The 23,159-nt window shown below is 42.1% G+C and overlaps 1 protein-coding gene across 1 annotated transcript; it reads right to left on the reverse strand.

Annotated features, from left to right (window-relative positions):
- Window positions 1-283: 283 nt before the first annotated feature.
- On the reverse strand, window positions 284-22,596 carry CYP2U1 (cytochrome P450 family 2 subfamily U member 1). The gene is made up of 5 exons (XM_072755516.1): window positions 22,096-22,596; window positions 7,635-8,270; window positions 5,593-5,754; window positions 3,798-3,965; window positions 284-1,984 (listed from the first exon to the last, which is right to left on the reverse strand). Exons 1-5 carry the CDS (start codon window positions 22,556-22,558, stop codon window positions 1,806-1,808), a joined length of 1,608 nt encoding a protein of 535 aa, XP_072611617.1. The 5' UTR covers window positions 22,559-22,596; the 3' UTR covers window positions 284-1,805.
- Between the last annotated feature and the right edge of the window lie 563 nt (window positions 22,597-23,159).

The following is a 23,159-nucleotide window of genomic DNA, read 5'->3' on the forward strand; positions in this document are numbered from 1 at the left end:
CTGCTCCCTCTTACATTTCCTAATTTGACATGTAGTTTAGAAACAATTTTGTGGGACACCTGGGTGGCTCAGCCATTGAGCATTTGCCTTTGGCTCAGGGGGTGATCCTGGGGTTCTGGGATTGAGTCCCACATCAGGCTCCTTGCATGGAGCCTGCTTCTCCCTCTGCCTGTGTCTCTGCCTCTCTATGTCTCTCATGAATAAATAAATAAAAATCTTTAAAAAATAAAAAATAAAAAAAATTTTGTTTAGCAGTTAAAATAAAAAACCAGACGTGATACTATTGTGGTTAAAACTAAAAGTTTAATAAAAGCACCAGAAATTATGTTAAAGATAAGGATTAAAAATTAGGTATTAGGAAGATATATAAAATAAGGTACTTCTGGTTTTTACACTTCAAATAAATCATAAAATACAAAATTGCATTAATAGTTCTTTCAATGACTTACCATATAAAGAGGTTTTTAAAATGCTACAGTTGGAGGCATTATATTTAAAAGTTTAATGAACATCTGATTTCAATATAATCTCACAGAATAGTTTTTTTTTTTTTCCAGTAAGCTACAAGCTGTTTGGTTAGGAATGTTGAAAATGTATATATAAATTAAGGAGTAATAAACTTGTTCATGCCAAATTATTAGTGTAAATCAAAAGCATATAAAATTCCAGATGAGGAACAAACATCCTGTTCAAAATGCAATGGAACCACACTTGCATCATCTCATTAAAAATCTATATGACAACTGTTCCATTCACTCACAATTCCTGGGCACTTAGCTTATTTGTTTTTGTTTTTTGTTTTTTTTTTTTTAATTGACAAAAATCCTCAAGGCACCTAGAGATTTGCCTGTACTTCATCTATCTGTATTGAAAACACAGAGTAGACGCTCATGGGATCACGTGGCGGCAGCACAGACAAGTGGTTCACAGTTTGAATCCTTCCCTGATCAATCTCAGTATCAGAATTCCCAACCTCACTATTTGGGGCTCAAGTCAAAAGGTAGAGCTACATCTCTGTGAGTAACCCAGCAGAAAGAAACTGCCGTGAAGACACTCCTTCAGCCAGGCTCACTGTTCCTGTAGTTGAAACAGAAGGTAGACATAAAAATTCAAACAACAGCCTTTCCTCTACATACCAGACAAGGGCACTTGAGTCCATGTCTACAAAATGTGAAAAAATGAAATCACAAATGAATAGATAATGGTAACAAAACAAGCCTCCCATCTCCCAAAACAGACATAGGATCTGTGCCAAGAAAAGCTCTAACTCATCATGACTTAAACCCACATCCTTCTCTGACAAAATATATATAAGTGGTATAAATACCACTTTCATGCTGTCACAGGTCTTAAACTGGCAGGTCTTCCTACTACTTCTGAATTTGTTCTCCGGTACTTAACAAGTGTTTTGGTAATATCAGAAAAGATATGAGGCATTTGACCTTCCTTAGTGCTGAGAGATGGAAAGAAGGCACATTTCTTAACCTCATGTTATGGAATGACTGAGGCACTGAGTGATGAGAAGAAATGTTCACTGGTGGGAGCCACTGGGGATAAAAGCCAGATCTCCCGCTTCCCATCCAGCACTCTTTGGTCCCCATCTCCTAAGTCACAGACGTGCATTACTAAAATGACAGAAGTATCCCCTGAGGAATCTTCCAAGATGCAAGCTCTACTCACTTTCCAGTCTCCCTCTCATCTGAGCCTAATCTGGATCTGCTGCATTATTGGGTCTGCTGTCAATGCTGAAGGAATAATCTGTTTAGGAAGGAAATGTATTTACATTCTCTTCTCGGACATGTTCTTTATCTCTTTGAAATGACTATATTAAATGGATGTGGGGCTAAAGTTAGACCATATCTTCCAGTCAGGATGGGCTTCTTAGAATCCTTCGGTAAAGCAAATGTGAAACTCTGCATTAGGCTCACGAACATCAGAAATAATTCCATCTTTGCCAGCTGTTCTCCCATACACACCCGCTTCCCTAAAAATGAGATCAGAAAAAAAGTTGGGGTTATAATACTACCCCTTTTCCTATCTCAAGAAGAGCAATTTCATATGAAATCTCAAAAGTGTTTTGAATACACATATAGAGAGTTTTAAAATAAATTAGCCACATATACCCCCATGGCTTCCCAAAGTGTATGCTGATGAGAATTTTTTTTTAATTTTTATTTATTTATGATAGTCACAGAGAGAGAGAGAGAGAGAGAGAGGCAGAGACACAGGCAGAGGGAGAAGCAGGTTCCATGCACCGGGAGCCCGATGTGAGATTCGATCCTGGGTCTCCAGGATCGCACCCTGGGCCAAAGGCAGGCGCTAAACCGCTGCGCCACCCAGGGTTCCCTGCTGATAAGAATTTTTAAATACTAAGTTCACATTTTAACTCCTCCTCATGAAAACCTATCCTCATTCTGTACTAGAACTAGAGACAGATGCAGGCTACTCTGTCTCCTCCATATCTACTTATCTCTTCCCTTTGTTCTTAACTGGACGATTAAAGGGAGAATGAGTCAGATGAGAATCTCTGGAGCATGCCTTTTTTATAGAAAGAATCCTACATGTACTCATCCCGGTGACTGGTGAGATGAGAGAACGCAGCCTCTTAGCCCGCAGCCCAGCAGAAGGTCACAAGTTGCATTTATTTATTTATTTATTTATTTATTTATTTATTTATTTATGTATTTATTCATTTTAAGATTTTGTTTATTTATTCATGAGACAGAGAGAGAGAGAGAGAGAGAGAGAGAGGCAGAGACACAGGCAGAGGGAGAAGCAGGCTCCATGCAGGGAGCCCGATGTGGGACTGGATCCCAAGTCTCCAAGATCCCACCCTGGGCTGAAGGCAGCGCTAAATCGCTGAGCTACCCGGGCTGCCCTCAAGTTGCTTTTATTTTATTTTTTATTTTTTATTTTTTAAGATTTTATTTATTCGTAGAGACACACAGAGAGAGAAAGAGAGACAGAGACACAGGCAGAGGGAGAAGCAGGCTCCATGCAGAGAGCCTGATGTGGGACTCGGTCCAGGGTCTCCAGGATCATGCCCCGGGCTCCAGGGGGCGCTAAACCGCTGCGCCACAGGGGCTGCCCCTCAAGTTGCTTTTAATGCCAACAGTTTTCCGGGACTCAAACAATCACTTGGGCAGCTCAGGAAGGAAGATTTCTAGTCATATTTAAGGATTTATTTATTTACTTATTTATTCCTATTTAAGGATTTAAAACCAATTGCTTTCATTTTGTTTTTAAAATCTAAAATGAATGTAGTAGAGCTGCATTATCTCATTTACCTCTTGTATCCGCTTGCTAAGAAAGGAGTATTTTGGGCAGCCCGGTTGGCTCAGCGGTTTGGCACCGCCTTGAGCCTGGGGCATGATCCTGGAGACCCTGAATCGAGTCCCACGTTGGGCTCCCCACATGGAGCCTGCTTCTCCCTCTGCCTATGTCTCTGCCTCTCTCTCTCTCTGTCTCTCATTAATGAATAAAAAAAATAAAATCTTAAAAAAAAGAAATATTTTTAAAGATTTTATTTAGAAAGAGAGAGGAGTACAAGGGGCAGAGGGAGGAGAAAGAGAATCTCAAGCCAACTCCACCCAGAGCTCAGAACCCAACATGGGGCTCAATCTCACGACTCTGAGAACATGACCTGAGCCGAAATCAAGAGTCGGATGCTTAACCAACTGAGCTACCTAGGTGCCCCAAGAAAGAAGTATTTTTAAAACAATATCATAAAATAATAAAAGATTCTTTTAGTTCTACCTCTTTAATTAGGCCGTTAAGAAAATAAAAGTTTAACTGACCTATCCCAAAAGGAATAAATGTTTCTTTTTTGATAAGTTGTCCTTGATCATCCAGAAATCGATTAGGGTAGAAATCATCTGGTTTCTCCCAAATGGCTGGGTCTCTGTGTACTGACCACAGGTTGGGTAATATCACTGTGCCTTTAGGAATGGTATATCCTTGGAGCACTAAAAAAAGCAAAAACAAAACAAAATCCAGTGTCATTCAACATGTTCACTAACACTTCTCTCTAAACATCATTATCTGAAAAAAACATCTAGTTACATACCTACCTACCTAAACACTGAGGTGCTTGAGGGGAGGGGCCTGACCTTATCAACTGGTATCCTTTCCACAGGACCCCAGGACCCAGCCTGAGATAAGGCATAGGACTTGCTTAAATAGGTGTTGAGTTAATGAGTGAAATCAAACCATAAAAACATTACAATTAAGAGAAAACACTGAAACAGAAATCATAGGACATTCCAGATAAACTTTCCAAAGACTTATAAATTTTATATTAAAAAATCGTAAGAGAAAATATATTCACAATACTGTGCTATAAAAAATTTGCACATAAGAGGACCCACATGGTTCAAACTCATGCTTTTCAAGAGTCAACTATATTTTACAGTAGTAGATGATAAAATAAATTATATATATTTTATGAATTCAGGATATACCTTTTCTTAATTTTTTCAATATTTCTAGGCTACACAGTTTATCTGTGAATTTTTTCAAATTGTCATAAATCTCCAAAAATTTTTCCAATATTTTTATTGAAAAAAGTCTGCATATAAGTGGACTCACATAGTTTATAACTGTGTTGTCCAAGGGTCAATCATACAGGGAAATCTATACTGGCTCTTAGCAGCTGACAAGGTCATATGCACTTTAAAAAGTGCTCAAAAGATACTGCAAACACAGTATATCTAATATGCATCAAAGAAATCATAAAGTGATCCAATGTCATTTATAAGTTATTGCCTCCTTATAGTATAAGTATGTTTATACTTATAAGTTCCTTCTTATGAGGGATTTAACATAGAGTCTGGGTGCTTATATGTCAAAGACATGACAAAATGGACACATTTCAGTGTACACAAGAAGTTGAAACAGGTGCCCTTAGAATTAGATGGGCTCTTCTAATTCTTTAATTTTTATGCTTCAGTTGTTGAACTGTAAAAGGTCAAGTAAGTAAAATCCTTAATTTCATATTTAAACTAGCTCTTGTGGGATCCCTGGGTGGCGCAGCGGTTTGGCGCCTGCCTTTGGCCCAGGGTGCGATCCTGGAGACCCGGGATCAAATCCCACGTTGGGCTCCCGGTGCATGGAGCCTGCTTCTCCCTCTGCCTGTGTCTCTGCCTCTCTCTCTCTCTGTGTGTGTGTGTGACTATCATAAATAAATAAATAAAATAAAATAAATAAATAAATTTACATTATAAAAAATTAAAAAAAAAATAAACTAGCTCTTGTAATTGTCCAAGAAGACTGAGAGGTGCTTTTGTTAATTCTGGAGTTTTTTAGCCAATACAACCATCTTAAATGGCAGCATAATTTGTTTGACAGTGTAAGTATGCATGCTCTGAAATCTAGAGAGCTATTTATAAAACGAGCAGTGCTGTAATGCCAGTACATGAATAACAGACAACTGAGGGCCAACATTCCCTGGACATTTCATTATCCACAACACAATGTTAAATCCCTCAGAAGGATCAAGCTGGGCAATGGTCACCACACTGTCACTTCAATTCACTTGGATTAAGGGGCTGAGCTTCCTTCAAGGGCATTCAAAGAGAAAGATCCTGGACTTGCCTGTTTTCTCCGAGGTCATATGAGGAATAGCAAGTGGCACCACCACAGTCAGCCTCTGTACCTCCATGATGGTGGCTTCTGTATAGGGCATCTGCGCCTTGTCAGTGAGGGAAGGGACTCTGTCAGCACCAATGACCCTTTCAATTTCTTCCTGAACTTTTTCTATTATTAAAAAAAAATAAGGAAATAATAACAAATAATAAACCAGAAGACAAGCCAGGAGAATTGAGACTGCTGTTCTATGTGTACTCCCATCACATCATGCACACAATGATAAACTGGCAATTAAGACCTGACTCGGCCTCAGAGATGTGAAGCAGTGGTCACATATTCCAAGTAAGAGGCAGCTAGTCCTAGGGACACTCTACCACCTTGTGACTTGGAAAGTGGCTAGCAAGACAGACAGATGGGTAAAGAAGAAAGCATTCTGGTTTCAGGAGTACTCCCACCTCATTCTCTTGTATGAACACTGGACTGACTCTAAGCTTTTATGTGACAGCCCAGCATGGCCCCCAATGTTTTCTGCCTCTTGGTGTTCACATCCTTGTACAGTCCCTTCCCACCTTGTACCAAGTCGGTCTGTGTGACCAACAGAATAAAGGAGAAGTGAGGCATGTCAGTTCTGAGCTTAGGTTATAAAAGACACTGTGGCTCCTGTCTTGGTACTTGCTCTCTCAGGTCACTCATTTTTGGGGAAGGCAAATACCAAGTCAAGCAGCCCCCAAGTCCAGCAGCCTTATGGAAAACTCCAAATGGTGGGACCTGCAGCTAAAAGTCAAGCCGACAAGCCATCGGAAGTGGATCCTTTGGTCCCTGTCAAGTCTGCAGGTGACTGTAGCTCCAGCCCACATCTTGACTACAACTTCATGAGAAAGCCTAGGCCAGACCAACCAGGCTATGCTGCCTCTGGATTCCTGATCCTCAGGAACTATGTGAGACAGCAAATGGTGGCTTTTTTTAAGCTGCTAAATTTTGGGATTGTGATTGTCCAAGAAGACTGAGAGGTGCTTTTGTTAATTCTGGAGTTTTTTAGCCAATACAACCATCTTAAATGGCAGCATAATTTGTTTGACAGTGTAAGTATGCATGCTCTGAAATCAATAGTTACTCATCAATAGTTAACAAATGCAGTAAGCATAATCTCATTTACAGCAGACAGAAAATGGCCCCTCAGTGATGTTCATACCCCAAACCCCTGGAACCTAGGAACGTGCTACTTTATGTGGCAAGAAAGACCTGCCAATGTGATGGGGAGATTACCCTGGATTTTATGGGTGTGCACTAATTACACGGGTTTTCAAACTGAAGAACTTTCCCAGTTTAGTGTCAGAGGAAGATCTGAGTAGAAGAAAGTGGTCAGAAGAGCTGCAACATCCCAGGCTTTGATAAAGGAGGAAGGGGGCCCAGAGCCAAGGCAGCTGGAAATGGATCCTCCTCTAGAGCCTGCAGAAAGGAATGCCGCCCGGTCAACATTTTAAGCCCAGTGAGACACAGACCTTTAAGATAACAAATTTGTGTTGATTTAAGTCACTACGTTTGTGGTTATTTGTTATAGGAGCAACAGAAAAATAATACACTGCCCTCCTTTACAGTCTTCCACTATGAACTGTTGGGCACTCACTACCTACTGGTATCAATGTGGTGGAAGTGGCTCTGTCATCTCGTGAAAGTGACATAACTTTTCTGGGTCTCTGTTCTCCATTCTCAAAACAAGATGACGGGGTTCAGATAATCATTATGATTCCCATTAGCTCTAAATTGTCCTTCCCTAAAAGCCTTCCTCTATCGTACATTTCACATAGCATCAGACCCATAGAGATTTAAAGCAGAGGCAAGCAAGTATGACATTAGCCCCAATGTCTAGGAACTTAAGAGTTTCGCTGTTAACACCATCACGACTCCCTATGAGATTCAAGTCTTTCCACTTTGTTTTCTGGCCTGAAGACATCGCTTTGTGCTAGGAGCCACTGGATCACCCAATTTGCTGATACGAATTTAAATAATCTGGCTTTGTCTGAATAAAGGAAACAGTTGTTAATTACCTTGTATGTCGGGGTTCAGTGACATATACAGAAGGCACCAAAGCAAGGAATTAGTTGTGGTATCAGTCCCAGCAATGAAGAGATCACCAATGATATAAAATAAGTAATCCTCATTAAAGCTACTATTGCTATTATTTTTTCTTTCCTCCTCCACATGGAGAAGGTACATGTCTATGAAGTCCTGAGGGTTCTCTACGTTCAGAGACTCTTTATGGTCTTTGATGATTTTTTTAAGGAAAGTGGTAATATCCTTTTCAATTTGTCTTAATTCCTTAAATGGTCCAAAGGGAAGATAATAGAGCCAGGAGCATATATTGACCAGGAGGAGCTGGGAGTTCAGACAGATTTCTAATGCTCGTGACATAAGATGAAGCATTTTCTTAAACTCATTATTGGTGTAATCAAATCGCTGGCCAAAGCACAGGGAGCAAATGATGTTAGAGACGGCATTGTTGACGATGGGGAAAGGGTTGAAGGGGTCTTCTCCATGCTTCTGCATTTCCTCTTTTACATATTTAAACTCCTCAATAATCTTGGGCTCCAAACTAAGCTTTCCAAGGCCAAAATGTCGAAGAGTTGAATGAGAGAACTTCCTCTGTTGTTTCCATACTGGACCATAATGTGCGAATACAATCCCTGCAAAAGGACAGAGAGAAAAGAAGGTGAGAGAGAGCAATGCGTGATCACGCTTAACAGGAACTATGATGAGGTGTGTTCTGTTTATCAGGTCACTTGTGCAAAAAATGCAGGTAGAGATCACTGGCCAAGAAGAATGATTAGCAGATTTGAATTATCAAGATAGTATAGGTTTCTAATAACAAAAATATCCAATAAAGCTTATTATGATAGGTAGGAATTCCTGGTGAAATGAAAAGCAATGAATTTCAATTTCTAGGGCCAGTGAAAATTTCCAAATCTGATGTTTTGTAAGAGTAAATCCAGGTTCAAAAGTTGCCTCAGGCTGGATATCCCCATATTTTCAATATTCTGAATAAGAGGGCAGGGACATTATCAGATTGTGCTGATCATTAAAATCCCAGCTTCTGGCACCACTCTGGGAAAACAAGATAAGCTTGTTAAATATCAGCTGATAAATCAACAGCTCAACTGGATTATAACCCTGGCTATCAGTTTGGAATAAAATAACTGGAAGGTTCTCTAAAATGTCTGTTGCTCACTGACCTCTACCTCTGAAATTAATAATACATATAATGTATTATTCTTAGAAAAAAGGGAAAAGGGAAAAGGGAAAAGGGAAGGGAAGAGGGAAGTCTGTTGCTGGCAACAGCCCTAATTTAAAAACATCTGAACTCAAGGTCTCCACAACTCTACCTTATCTGACACATCTCCCACCATCAAACCCAACAGAATTGTTCCCAGATGTTGTATCAAATTGTTCTCGAGTATTCCTCATCACCTATTTCACCCTCTTATTTTCATGGCACCCTTTATGGTTCCAGCTGGTTCTCCTTTCCCATTTTAAATATATTTTGTTTCTGCTACTTTTGAGGACATGCTTCACTTAACAAATATTTCTGAATGCCAACTGTGCTGGGCACCAGGATGCTATAAACACCGACTCTTCGCTGTGGTTAAGGCTTCTCACAATCTTTAAGACGTCCACAAGATACCCTTCAATATAGGCCTCCACATGGTCAAACGAATCAGACCACCTATCAGTTCAGCTTTTCTCCTTGGACTCTGTCACACATCTGCTCAAATCTGCAGATTTGAGGCTGAAAGACTGCCTTTCTAGGCCTTCTGTTCTGGTGTTTGATGACTTCTCTCTGGCATTATTTAGACTCTCCTGTGTTGAACCCACTTCCTGGTTCTACTTCTTCCTCTTTCTTGTTTCCTTCCCTTACTTCACTAAAGCAAAAGTGCATGGGAAGCAAATATCTATAGATTTTTTTTTTTAAGAAAATATGTTTATTCTACCTTTTCTACTTCCTCAGAATTTTAAAGACATTGTTAAGAGTGAGTTGATGAGTCATAAAATATGTACCTCTTCAATGTAACTAGATTTGCCAATTTACAAAGTGCTTAAAGCACACTGTCTTAATCACTCTCACTTTTTAAGATATAAATAGACTTCATAGTAAGTCTTAACATCTATAGGGAAGTCCCCTCAGGGCCTTGTTCTCTTTCAAAACTGTTCTTTTATTTTAAAATTATCCTTGGCTCAGGATCCCTGGGTGGCTCAGCCGTTGGGCGTCTGCCTTCAGCTCAGGGCATGATCCCGGGATCCCGGGATGGAGTCCCGCATCCAGCTCCCCATTTCTCCCTCTGCCTATGTCTCTGTCTCTCTCTGTGTCTCTCATGAATAAATACATAAGTAAATCTTTTAAAAAAAATTATCCTTGGCTTTTCACTCTTTTATAAAACTTTAAAGTCAGCTTGTCCAGTTCTGTTAAAAAACACTTTTGGGATTTTCACTGGAATTGCATTTAATTTATAGATTTGGAAATTGGCTTCTTTTTGATAGTTGAACCTGCTTGCAATGTAAGAATAAATCCTATTTTGGTTATAGTGTTTTTACGATTTTAATTGTTGGATTTGGTTTCCTAATATATTTTTAAAAGACATATTTACTTATTTATTTTAGAGAGAGTGCATAACTGGTAGGGGCAGAGGGAGAGAGAACCCAAAGTTGACTCTGCACTGGGCATGGAGCTGGGTGCAGGGCTCGAATTCACAATCCTGAGACTACAATCTGAGCTGAAACCAACGGTCGGATACTTAACTGACTGAGCCACCCAGGTGCCCACTTAAATTCATACTCATAAATGAAAATAGCCAATAAATTTTCCACTCCCATAACATACTAGTCTGAATATACTGGCCTCCTAAAATGAGCCACAGCATATTTTTTCTCTCTGGAATAATTTATCTAAAATTATAATGCTATGTTCTTTTTTTTTTTAATGTTTTTATTCTTTTCCAGATTTTTTTTTTAAAGTGATGTAAACTTTTTTTTTTTTAATTTTTATTTATTTATGTATGATAGTCACAGAGAGAGAGAGAGAGGCAGAGACACAGGCAGAGGGAGAAGCAGGCTCCATGCACCGGGAGCCCGATGTGGGATTCGATCCCGAGTCTCCAGGATCGCACCCTGGGCCAAAGGCAGGCGCTAAACTGCTGCGCCACCCAGGGATCCCTCTTTTCCAGATTTTAAAGTTAGTTACCTAACTCCTTAGCTTTCAGACCTTTATCTTAGTAAATAACTTAAGATTCTACATTTGCCTCTGAGTACCACATTAGCAGCAGTCCACAAATATTGCCTGCATGTATATTCATTATAGTCCTAAGTTTAAATAATTTTTGTTATGATTCTTTTTTGCTAAGTTAATTTGTCTTATACTGATTTTTTTGTCTTATACTGATTTTTGACATTGATGAGGCTTGCTATTTAGCCTAGTATGTGATTGATTTTAATAAAATTTCCCAATAAAATTGAGAAGAATTTTTATCTAATCAATTGTTGGATACAGGGTTCTCTATATGTCCAACAGAAAAAGCCTGTTAATTGTTAGAATCAAATCTTTTGTATCCTTAGTAAGTTTTTATCTTCCTGTTCTCTCAATTATTCAAATACTTATGTTTAAGTATTTTGGCATAATAGTACATTTATCAACTTCTCTTTGCAGTTCTTTAAGTTCTACTACAGAATTTTGCTATGTAGCTATCTTTGCTGTCAGGTACATGTATATGTTAGGTACATGCAAGTTTAAAATTATTATATCTTCCTAGTTTAGTAAAAAGCTTCCTTTTATCATCATGTAATTCACTAATTCTTAAACAATGAAGTCCTACTTAAAATATATGTTGTCAAAAAGACATCAGTTTTTCTTTTTAAAGCATTGTCTCAGTATAACATTTTCCTTTCTTTTACTTTGAATTTTAATGTATCCTTATGTTTAGGGTATGTCTCTTTTTGGGGGGAGAGTATCCTCTTTTAAAATAAATACATTTGGGAGCACTTGGGCGGCTCAGTTGGTTTTGGCTTGATTTCAGCTCATGGGTCATGGGATGGGCAGCGTTGGGCTCCAAGCTCAGTGGGGGGTCTGCTTAGGGATTCTCTCCCTCTGCTCCTCCCCCTGCATGCAGGGACATACAAGCTGTTTCTCAAATAAACATATCTTTTAAAAAATTAATTAGTTAACATATATTTGGATTTTGTAAAAATCCATCCTAGAAAAAAAAATCCATTCTAGCAATCTTTCAGCCAGTCAACTCAGTCCATTTATATTCAATATAATTACTAATTTGTTTCTAATATATTATTTTGAACTTTGTCTTACTGTATCTATTCTTTTTTCCCCTCTTTCTTGCCTTCTTTTTCTTTAAAGAAAAAGAGTGAATTCTCATCCTTAAATATTTAACACATTTATTTAAATCCTAGATTAATGATCAGCAAACTAGCCCCACAGGTCAAATCGAGCCTGCTGTCTCTTTTTATATGGTCACTCAGCAAAGATCAGGTTTTGCATTTTTAAATGGCTAGAAAAAAATCAAAACAATATTTAATGATATATGAAAAACATGAAATTTCAAATTTCATGGTTTATAAATGAAGGTTACTAGAACACAGCCAGTTAATGAGCCACTGTAATTCATTTACATGTAGTCTGTGGCTGCTTCTGCACTAAAATGGCAAGGTAGTTGCAGCAGGGATTACAGGTAGGAGAGATCATTTTTTCAGCCAGGGTCCAAGCCAAGACAGACAAATTTCCTTGTTTTCTTTTGCTAGTGGCCAGGCTTGTTGGATGTTCTGCCAAATTCAGTCTTTCACTCAAAGTAAAGTTCTTCAAGAATCCTCTTTTTCTAGAGGCAACTTTTCATCTTGTGTGACACAAAGTCATATCTCTGTGCCCTCACTCCACCCCTCCACATCCTTGTCCGAAAAGTCACTAAAACCCAAGATTGTCCAGAGCATCTACTTTGTTTTCTGAGTGAGGGGGTCTGATGATAAGGAACTGGTATAATTATACTTTATATCCATTTCAAACTCAGTGGCTCACTGTAATAACTGGTAGCCCAATTCCTAAGACTTTCTGGGGTTCCACAGGGTAAACTGTCTCACACTCCATTAGTATTCCCCTTCCTCCCCAGTAGACACTTAGAAGTGGTCATCTTCCACTCTATGAAGTCATTTGCCAATCCTAGGTCTACTTTTTGTCTTCAAATGTTATGGTGAAGGATTGTAGATTCATTTCACCATAGATGGAGTGTGTGCTTCTGTTCAAAGTCCCTCTAGTTTGGTGTGTGATTATCAAGACAGAAGAAATGGAAATGTCTTAACCATTTCTGAAACTAGAACTCTCCCTTTATTCAATAAAGCCCCATAAACTATTTCCTAGGCAACCACAGCTTAGTCAGTCTTCTGTGGCCAAGTCTTGCTGCATTTAGCATTCAGATGCTCAGTGGTATTAGGCCCCCTTCTTCCTAATTTCAAGAGTTGATACTAGTTTTAACTCCCATATAATTTAAGATATCACCTATGATATCTTTGCTTTGTCCTAGTTCTCAAGAAACTTTATTTTTCTTTTATTTTTCTTTATTCTTTTATTAGGTCCTCAGTCTGTATCACCTACTCACCATTTTTCAAACTGTGCATTTGTATTTTAGAAATATTTTATCTAGTAAAATCCCTCTTTTCTAATAGTTTTTCCAATATTTATTTAGAGCCCTATGTGCCAGTACCAAGGGCATATAGATTAAAGACACAATCCCTCTTTTTAAGATGTTAGTCTTTTGAGGAACTAGATTTACCAACAATCCAAATATACTATTGTATGTTAGACTATATTGAAGTTACATACTTTATTGAATGCTATATGTTGGATTGTACTGAAATTGCGGAGTTGGAATGCATGCTATTGAATGTTGTATTGTTGGGATGTATTGTATTGAATGTCCTATGTTGGATTCTACTAAAATTGCAGAGTTAAAGTGTACAGGATTGAATGTTTTATGTTGGACTGTTTTTGAATGATGCACTGTTACCTTGTATTGATTCAATGTTGTGTGTGAGAAGTGTATTGAAGTCGTAATGTAGACAAAGGAAGGAGCACCTATCAGCAGAGGGAAGGCAGCCCTTCTCAGAAGAGAGGACATGTGAACTGATGCTGCATTTGTATTTAAATAAAGATGTGTGTGAAGGCACATTTTAGAAAAATAAATAACTTGAGCAAAGTTAAAGAGGACATTTCAAGAAAGGCTAAATTATCTTGAGAGGGAAATCAGGTTTAGATAAGGCAGGGAAATGGAGAGAACCTTTTCAGAAATGGCTAATATTTGAGGACTGGGATATCTGACAACAAGTTGACAGGTATGAAGTGCAAGACAAAAGAGGTGACCAAAGAGATTATGCTGGAGAAAAGCTGGATGAGAGGCATGGACAGAATTAATGGCCTCAAAGTTCCAAACCTTACAAAACACTCATGTGTGGAGCAGAATGGCTTAAGGTCTTAGGAATGTCTGAATGAGGCGCAGGCACATCCTATAGTTGTTGACCTCTCCATTCCTAGTCCTGAAAAGCAATGGTATTCACCGATGTATACAAACTTCAGGGGGATCCCTGGGTGGCTCAGCAGTTTAGCGCCTGCCTTTGGCCCAGGGCGGATCCTGGAGTCCTGGGATCGAGTCCTGCGTCGGGCTCCCGGCATGGAGCCTGCTTCTCCCTCTGCCTGTGTCTCTGCCTCTCTCTCTCTCTCTCTCTCTGTCTATCATAAATAAAAATAAATCTTTAAAAACAAAAACAAAAAAAAACTTCAAGGAGGATAATAACACTAAAAAATAAAAATGGTTCCAAAGCAAAGGTCAAGACTCTTTTGGTTGAGAATGACAAAAATATGGCCTTAAATAGATTTGGCAAAACGGCCAATTAGGCTGCAGAACCAAAAAACAGGAAGAGCTAGGTGTTATCAGCTCAGAGAAGACTGAATGGCACACAACTCTTTCTCCTTGCATCTATTTTTCTTTCTTTCTTTCCTTCTTTCTTTCTTTCCTTCTTTCTTTCTTTCTTTCTTTCTTTCTTTCTTTCTTTCTTTTCTTTCTTTCTTTTTTTTTTTTAAAGATTTTATTTATTCACAAGAGACACAGAGACACAGGTAGAGGGAGAAGCAGACTCCATGCAGGGAGCCTGATGCAGGACTTGATCCCGGGTCCCCAGGATCATGTCCTGGGCTGAAGGAGACGCTAAACCACTGAGCCACCCGGGCTGCCCTGCATCTATTTTTCACTACTCTCTGCCTGGCTTCATTTTCTCCCTACTGCAAACCAGCTTTTCTAAGCCTCAGAGCTATCTTGGGATGCCTAATGTCCCATTTTCCCCACCAGAGGGAAGAGATCAGTTCCAAATTGGAAAGTGTTGGAGGAGGATTCAAATGCTTCAGTCAGGTATCCCATGCCCATGGCGATAGCAATTTGGAACACCTTAAGTTTATTTTGTGACTTGAGGTTTCCAGACTATGCCATGAATATAAATTCTTGAGTTCTGTGTCCAGCCTACAGACTAGCCACTGGTACAAAGAGGTAAGATGTTCTGATCGAGTCATCTTTGACCACAGTCTATGGCTTGACTAGTCACTGTGGCCCGAGAGGGGAGTTCATATAAAGATGTGGCATCTCATGTTCCAACCACAATTACAAAGGGGTGGTGTGGACAAAGAGTTTCTCAAAAGAGAGTGCTTGTCAGAACAGTAGTGGACAGTTGAAACAAAAATCCACTTCAAATCAAATACAGGATAGGCTAAACTGACTGTGATACATTCTCACAAAAGAATGTTGTACTCTATGGGCAGCCCCAGTGGCGGGTGGCGCAGCGGTTTAGCGCCGCCTGCAGCCTGGGGTGTGACCCTGGAGACCCGGGATCGAGTCCCACATCGGGCTCCCTGCATGGAGCCTGCTTCTCCCTCTGCCTGTGTCTCTGCCTCTCTCTCTGAATAACTAAGTAAATAAATCTTTAAAAAAGAAAAAAGAATGTTGTACTCTTATGATCTTTGCAGGAGAATATTTAGTAATATGGAAGTCTATTCAGAAAATTTAAGTGATAAAAATGATTTTAAAGAACTGTATGATTCCATTTTAAAGAAGCAAATACATTTTTAAAAAATACATGTACAGACAGAAAAAATACTAGAAGGCTGCCACAGGCAGACTGTTTGTGTCCCCCTCTGAATTCATAGGTTAAATCCTAATGCCCAGTGTGATGGTGTCTGAAGTGAGGTGTCTGGGAGGTGATTTAGGTCATGAGGTGGAACCCTCATGAGTAAGATCAGAGTCCTTATAAAAAAGGTCCCGGAGACCTCCCTTGCCCCCCTTCCACCATGTGAGGTTACACATGGCTATCTGGGAACTAGAAAGCAGGCTCCCACCAGACACCAAGTCGGCTGGGGCCTTGATTTTGCATTTCCCAGCCTCCAAACTATAAGAGATAAATTCTGTTGTTTATAAGCCACCCGGGCTACGGTACTCTGTTAAAGCAGCTCAAATAGGCTAAGACAAAGGCAACACACAAAAATGTCAGCAATGGCTATCTCAAAAGAACAGTGATCACAGAGAATTTCCAATTCTTTTGGGAAGAACTAAAAGGAATTCTTTTTTTCCTTTTCCATGTTTTATGTTTTACAGTCATAAACATACACTAAAGTAAAAACACTTAAATATATTAAATTTGATACAATTTACATTTATCACATATACATTTTCTTCCTCCTGAAGCAGAGAAGGTGCTACCCACTGATTACATTTGTCTTTTCCTTCCATGGGGTCATAGAAGTGTTCCTCTTAGTGGGAATTCAGACCTTCTTGATATGAGTACGTAACTATTTCAAATATCTATTTTACTGTAGTTACTGCAAAAGTCACTTATCCTGCTTTCCTCATTCATTTTTAAATTCTCCAGATGAACTTTCATTTTCTATTTTCATTTCCTAATTTTATTTTGCATCTTATTCCCCTTTAAAGTAGTCAGTACTGATTGATCCATACCCTACTTTTAAACTTCTTCCAAATTTCCTTTTACTTTTCATATTATGGGTCTGCAGTTTGCTTTCACTCTTGCTCGAAGTCCCTAGCAATCTTTTAAAATTAGAAATGATCTAATTTCTGTCAGCAGGGAAATAGATAAATCAACTAACAAAAACTGGAAGTAGAAAGATACTTTAGGGGCCCCTGGGTGGTTCAGTTGGTTAAGCATCTGACTCTTGATTTCGGCTCAGGTCATGATCCTGGGTTCGTGAGCTGGAGCCCCAGCACAGGCCTCCAGTGAAGGCTGCTTCAGATTCTTCCCTTTTTCCCCTCATCCCCCCAACCTCTGCTCACACATACACCTTCTCAAATAAACAAACAAATAAATAAATATGTATGTTAAAAAAAATAAATGAAACTATGTATTATTTATGAATCTGAAGCAAATCTGAGTGGTAGATAAAAGAATTTATATTGCTCGCTGAACTTCATATTTGAAATATTTTATAATAAAAATGTGATGTGCACAAGACTTTTCGAAGAAATTGACCACACTTAGAGTGAGGCACTCTTGGTAGCCTTGGCTCTGACTCTGTAACTTTATTTTCTATTCCTGCTCAGGAAAAGAATCAGATGCACTAATAAGTATGATGGGCATGGCTAATGTAAAATACCTTTATGGTCATGTCTAGCTTACTGTAGTTTTTATGGGCTTAAAAAAGAATATCAACTTGTCTAAGCATGACATTTTGAAAAATTCAAATGTAATAAACAAAATAAACAACCTCCCCATTCTAGACCTTTTTGGCAGTGTGTTGCCAACTATTTCAAGCCTGTCTGTGCACATTGCTGTTTATGAAACATTCCCTTTTCTGCTAGTCTCGCCAACTTTAGCAGCAACATTTCTTTCTTTCTTTTTTTTTTTTTTAAGATTTTATTCATCTATTCATGAGAGACACACAGAGAGAGGCAGAGACACAGGCAGAGGAAGAAGCAGGCTCCATGCAGGTAGCCGGATGTGGGACTGGATCCGGGGTGTCCAGGATCACGCCCTGAGCTGAAGGAAGATGCTCAACCACTGAGTCACTCAGGTGTCCCTAGCAGCAACATTCCTTAAAAATATCTTGTAACAAATATTTAATAATGTTATTAACCTCTACTTCCTAATACCATTTCTCTTTCTCCTATGCTCCACACAACTCTTTTCTAGTCAATTTTACAATTCTGTATTGGAAACAGCAGCCAAAAGCAGCTGGGGCACTCCTGAAATCTTGCTGAGCTGAGTAGCTCAGCCTGTAGCTCTCATGGCCTCTCTTCTCCAGCCTATCCATTTCTTGATCTATAAAGTCTACTCAGAATTGTCTGGTCCTTCACCATCTTGATGGGCATCTTGAAATGAACTCACAGTCTCCCCTCTTATTCTTCACCCTTAAAAAAGTTCCATTAAAAAAATTCCTTGGCTATCTACATTTTCCTATTCAGATGATCTGTTTTCTACTCTAAGTTAACCCCAGAAGCATTTCCTTTGTGACCTTTGGTTATTCCTTCACCTTCTCTTGTCAATCGCCTTCGCCAGCCACAGTCTTTTTCTCAATTCACAGCACATACCCCAACACACATCCATGAGAATACCAGAGCAGTATCACCTAAAAATCCTAGCTGTCTCTTGGGGAAATGAATGTTTTAGCTGAAACACCAAGTGACCCCATGTTCCCAATCCTTTCTTACATAAAGAAGGATATAATAATAAGTTGTGATCCAACTAATATTTAGAAACTGTCTTATTATGGATTTTTTTTTTAATTTTTATTTATTTATGATAGTCACACAGAGAGAGAGAGAGAGAGAGGCAGAGACACAGGCAGAGGGAGAAGCAGGCTCCATGCACCAGGAGCCCGATGTGGGACTCGATCCCGGGTCTCCAGGATCGTGCCCTGGGCCAAAGACAAGCGCCAAACCGCTGCGCCACCCAGGGATCCCTTATTATGGATTTTTGAGCAAACCATAAACCACCAAGAAGGACCTCAAAGAAGAAAATCTGAATCAGATCAGTGATAACTGCCTATGTAGGAGTCACAGAAGAAAATCTAATTCATACCTTTAAAAAATATAGAGGAAGATAGGCATGCAAAAAAAATTCAAAATATAATATGTAAGTGCATCAACAGATGCTTCTATGCACATATTAATTCACTTCTTTATTACCAACTTGTACCAGTAAGTGGGGATACAATGGTTAATAAGATGAAGCAAATCTTTGCCCTCACAGAGTTTATAGTCCACTGGTAAGTAAGGCTGGTAGTAACCTAAATATTTTCAAAGTATTTAATGAGTGAAATATGAATGAGATAAAATAGGTTATGATATTGGACAGTATCTAAATTAGGACCTAAAGGTAACAATTGGCCTGAGAGAGGATAAGGAGTGAATCAAGTGAAAAGTTATTCCAGGCCCAAGGACCACAAACCCAGCAGACTGAGGCAGTAACCAGCTTGGGTGGAATCTGCTTAATGTTTCTAGAGCAGGTTGAAATGGACACGTAAAGGCAGAATGAAAAGAGATAAAATCTGAAAGACAGGCAGGGGCCAGATCCTTCGGGGCACGGTAGGTCAAGGTTAGAGTTGGAGGCAACTGGTTTCAGCTGGGGAGCAACATGTTTGATGCATGGTTTTTTAAAAAGAGATCTCTTTGGCTGCTTTGTGGATAAAAAATTGGGGTGGAAGTAAGCAGGCTAGTTAAGAGACTTCAAGTATCAGATGCAAATGATGGTCCTTTGGAAGAGGGTGTTGAAAATGGAGATGGAAGAAAGTGGGCGGATGCAGAACTGTCTCTGCAGCAGCAATTGCCAAGATGTGCTGACTGATTGGTAGGGGGTGGGAGGGAAGCGAAGTTTAAAATAAAACAGTGGTATCACAGAGAAAGGTAGCTCACCTCTCCCAGGTGGAGTAGAGAAGTGTGTCAGGGAACACCGTCTCAAAGAGGTGACAGTCAAGCAGGTAAGAGAACACAGAAAATAACAAGTGTTGGTAAGGATGTGCACAGATTGGAACCTTGTTCTGTGCCACCAGAGAATGTAAAATGGTGCAGCCACCATGGAAAACAGTAGGGCAGTTACTCAAAAAATTAAATACAGAATTGCCATATGATCAAGCAATTCCACTTCTGGTTATCTACCCAAAAGAACTGAAAGGAGGGACTTGAATGGATATGTGCCACATTCATAGAAGCGTTTTTCACAATAGCTAAAAGGCAGATAGAAGTACCCAACTGTCAATTAGGGGACAAAAGAATAAACAAAATGTGTTATATACATTCAATGGGATAGTATTCAGTCTAAAAAAGGACGGGAATTCTCACACATGCTACAATATGGAAAATGAAATATGGCGCTAAGTGAAATATTCTAGTCACAAAAGGACAAATATTTTATGATACCACTTATATCAATTACCTAGAATAGCCATATCCATAGAGGCAGAAAACTGAACAGTGGTTGCCAGGGGCTAGAGAGCGGAAGGTGGGGTTTGTTTTTTTTGTTGGTTGGTTGGTTGGTTTGCTTTGGTTTGGTTTTTAATTTTAAGTAATCTCTACCTCCAATTTGGGGTTTGAACTCATGATCCCAAGATCAAGAGCCACAGGTTCTGCCAGCTGAACCAGCCATGTGCTCCAAGAAGGGAGGGCTGTTTTTTTTGTTGTTGTTGTTGTTTTGTTTTTAATGTTTGTTTAATGGGTATGACGTTTCAGTTTTCCAAGATGAAGTGTTCTGCAGATAGCTGTACTGGTCTCACAACAATGTGAATAACTTAATGTCATTGAACTTAAAAATGGTTAAGAAAGGGCAGACCCGGTGGCTCAGTGGTTTAGTGCTGCCTTTGGCCCAGGGCCTGATCCTGGAGACCTGGGATTGAGTCCAGTGTCCGGCTCTCTGCATGGAGCCTGCTTCTCCCTCTGCCCATGTCTCTGCCTCTTTCTCTCTGTGTGCCTCTCATGAATAAACAAATAAAATCTTTTAAAAAATGGTTAAGATGGCAAATTTTATGTTCTATGTATTTCATTTCTTTTTAATAAAAAGAAAAGCAAAGCAAACAGGAGTTCTCTAGGCAGCCATGAGACGGGAAGAGAATTCTAGGTAGAAGCAGTGGTAGCAATGTGTAAAGGCATGGAGATGGTGAGTTATGAACTATGACATGTGTTTTTCAGTGGGGCATTCAAAACATTATGATCATCATTTACTATTCACTTAAAATCCTGGCAAAACTATGGCGTAATCAGATTCTAAAAAGCCGGGATCTCTTTATGCCACATTCTCCTAGATGTCAGTCTAGTGGTGAAGACCCACATCCAGGCGCAAGGCTGCAGATTACGCATCCCCAGTTTTGTGAAGTGCAGCAAAGGAAAAGCAAGCAAAAGAAATTGTTTCCAAAAGGGGGCCTAACTCGAGAGGAAGTGACAAAAAGCTTCCTGAGGGAAAGACATTTAAATTAACGTCTGAGGGATCCCTGGGTGGCGCAGCGGTTTAGCGCCTGCCTTTGGCCCAGGGCGCGATCCTGGAGACCCGGGATCGAATCCCACGTCGGGCTCCCGGTGCATGGAGCCTGCTTCTCCCTCTGCCTGTGTCTCTGCCTCTCTCTCTCTCTCTCTCTGTATGACTATCAAAAATAAATAATTAATAAATAAATAAATTAATTAATTAACGTCTGATTGATGAGAGGCAATTAAATTAACATCAGACAAAAAAAAAAAAAAAGAAAAAAAGTCTGCGATCTGTACCAGCCAGTAAGACGCGGGTAAGACCCATGAACAATGGGGGCTGGGCCGGAGGTGGCGCAAGGTGATGCGGCCTTTACTGCGTGGGTAGCATGTCACCAACCTTCAAAACTGCCCTACTTGGGTTTCTAGAAGCAGAAAGCACTGAGGCTGCAAACCCAGAGGTTGGCCAATGATGCTTCTGAGGTGTTTTCTGGACCTTCTATCTTTTTTTTTTTTTTTAAGATTTTATTTATTTATTCATGATAGACAGAGAGAGAGAGAGAGAGAGAGAGAGAGAGAGAGAGACAGAGGCAGAGGGAGCAGCAGGCCCCGTGCAGGGAGCCCGCCGCGGGGCTCGACCCCCCCCTCCAGCATCACACCCGGGCGGAAGGCAGGGCTGAACCGCTGGCCACCCGCAGGTCCCCTGGACCTCCTATCGCAGGAACAGGCCTTAAACCCCGCGTCAGGGCTCAGAAGAGCCCAGGACGTCCCTGCCTCCTCCTGCCGCGGCCAACGCGCCCGGGCCACAGCCTCGCCCTGGGAAGGTCACGCTCCCGCGCCCCGGCCCGGCCCCGCCACCCTCCTCAGCTCCCGGGGGGAACGGGACCGAGTCACTCCCGCGGAGGCCCCGGGGAAGGGGGAGGGGGAGGGGCAGGGGGAGGGGCAGGGGCAGGGGCAGGGCTGCGCGGGCACGACGGGCGGCGGGAAGCGGCCGGGCCCGGCCCCGGCCCCGGCTCACCCTTCTCCTTGGTCACCAGGGAGACGAGCGGCACCCGCGGCCGGTCGCTGAAGACCTCGGCCTGCTGCACCAGCGCCTCGCGCACGCTGCGGAAGTCGCTGAGCACCACCACCAGGTGCCGGCCGAGGTAGAAGCTGAAGACCTTGCCGTAGGCGCGGGCCAGGTCGGCCAGGAGCAGCTGCGGGCCCCGGGCCGAGGGCTCCCCCCGCGCCGCCGCCCCCGCCGCCGCCCGCCGGTGCAGCCCGCTGCTCCGCCGCAGGAACGGGGGCAGCAGCACGGAGCCCAGGTTGCCCACCACGGGCCAGGGCGTGGGCCCCGGGGGGATGCCCCGCGCCCGGTGCCGCCGCAGCCAGCCCGCCGCGAGCAGCGCCGCCAGGCTGAGCAGCAGCAGCAGCAGCGGCGGCGGCCCCGGGGGCCAGGGCGGGGCGTCGGCGGGGGCCGCGGGCGGCCGGGCGGAGGGCATGGCTGCGCGGGCGCGGGGACGGGGCGCGGGGACGGGGCGCGGGGACCGGGCGCGGGGACAGCGCGCGCGGCGCCCCGGATTGGCTGCGCCCCCGCCCCCGCCCCGCCCCGCCCCGCCCCGCGCCTCCAATCAGCTGCGCCCCAGCAGGGACCCGGCGGCGCTCGCAGCCCCGCAGCTGCGGTCCTGGGCGGGGGGGGGGTGCTCGGGAGTCCGAGCCCGGAGGCCGCGGGGCCGAGCGAGGTGCCGGCGCGCGGATTGGCTGCGGGTTTCCTCGCGTCCCCCCGCGTGTCCTCGGGCGTGCGGACCGCGCCTGGCGAGCAGGCCGCCGGCGTGACTCAGCCTGCAGGCGGGCGCCCGCTCCCCCGGGGCGGAGGCGGGGGCGGAGGCGGGGGAGGAAGGGACCAGAGGCCGGAGGGCGGCGGGACGCAGAGCGCGGAGCTTGCAGGTGCAGGAGGCGGACGCTGCGGGGAGGACGCGGGGGGGGGGGGGGGGGGCTCAGAACCTGCCCCGGGCAGGGAGGCCTCTTCAGGCGCAGAGTGGGAGTGGGAGCTCGGCGTCGGTTTCGGCGTGGAGCCTGGGGAAAGCAGGACAAACCCAGGAA

Source organism: Vulpes vulpes, chromosome 4 (genome assembly GCF_048418805.1).
Source record: "Vulpes vulpes isolate BD-2025 chromosome 4, VulVul3, whole genome shotgun sequence".
Taxonomy (NCBI): domain Eukaryota; kingdom Metazoa; phylum Chordata; class Mammalia; order Carnivora; family Canidae; genus Vulpes; species Vulpes vulpes.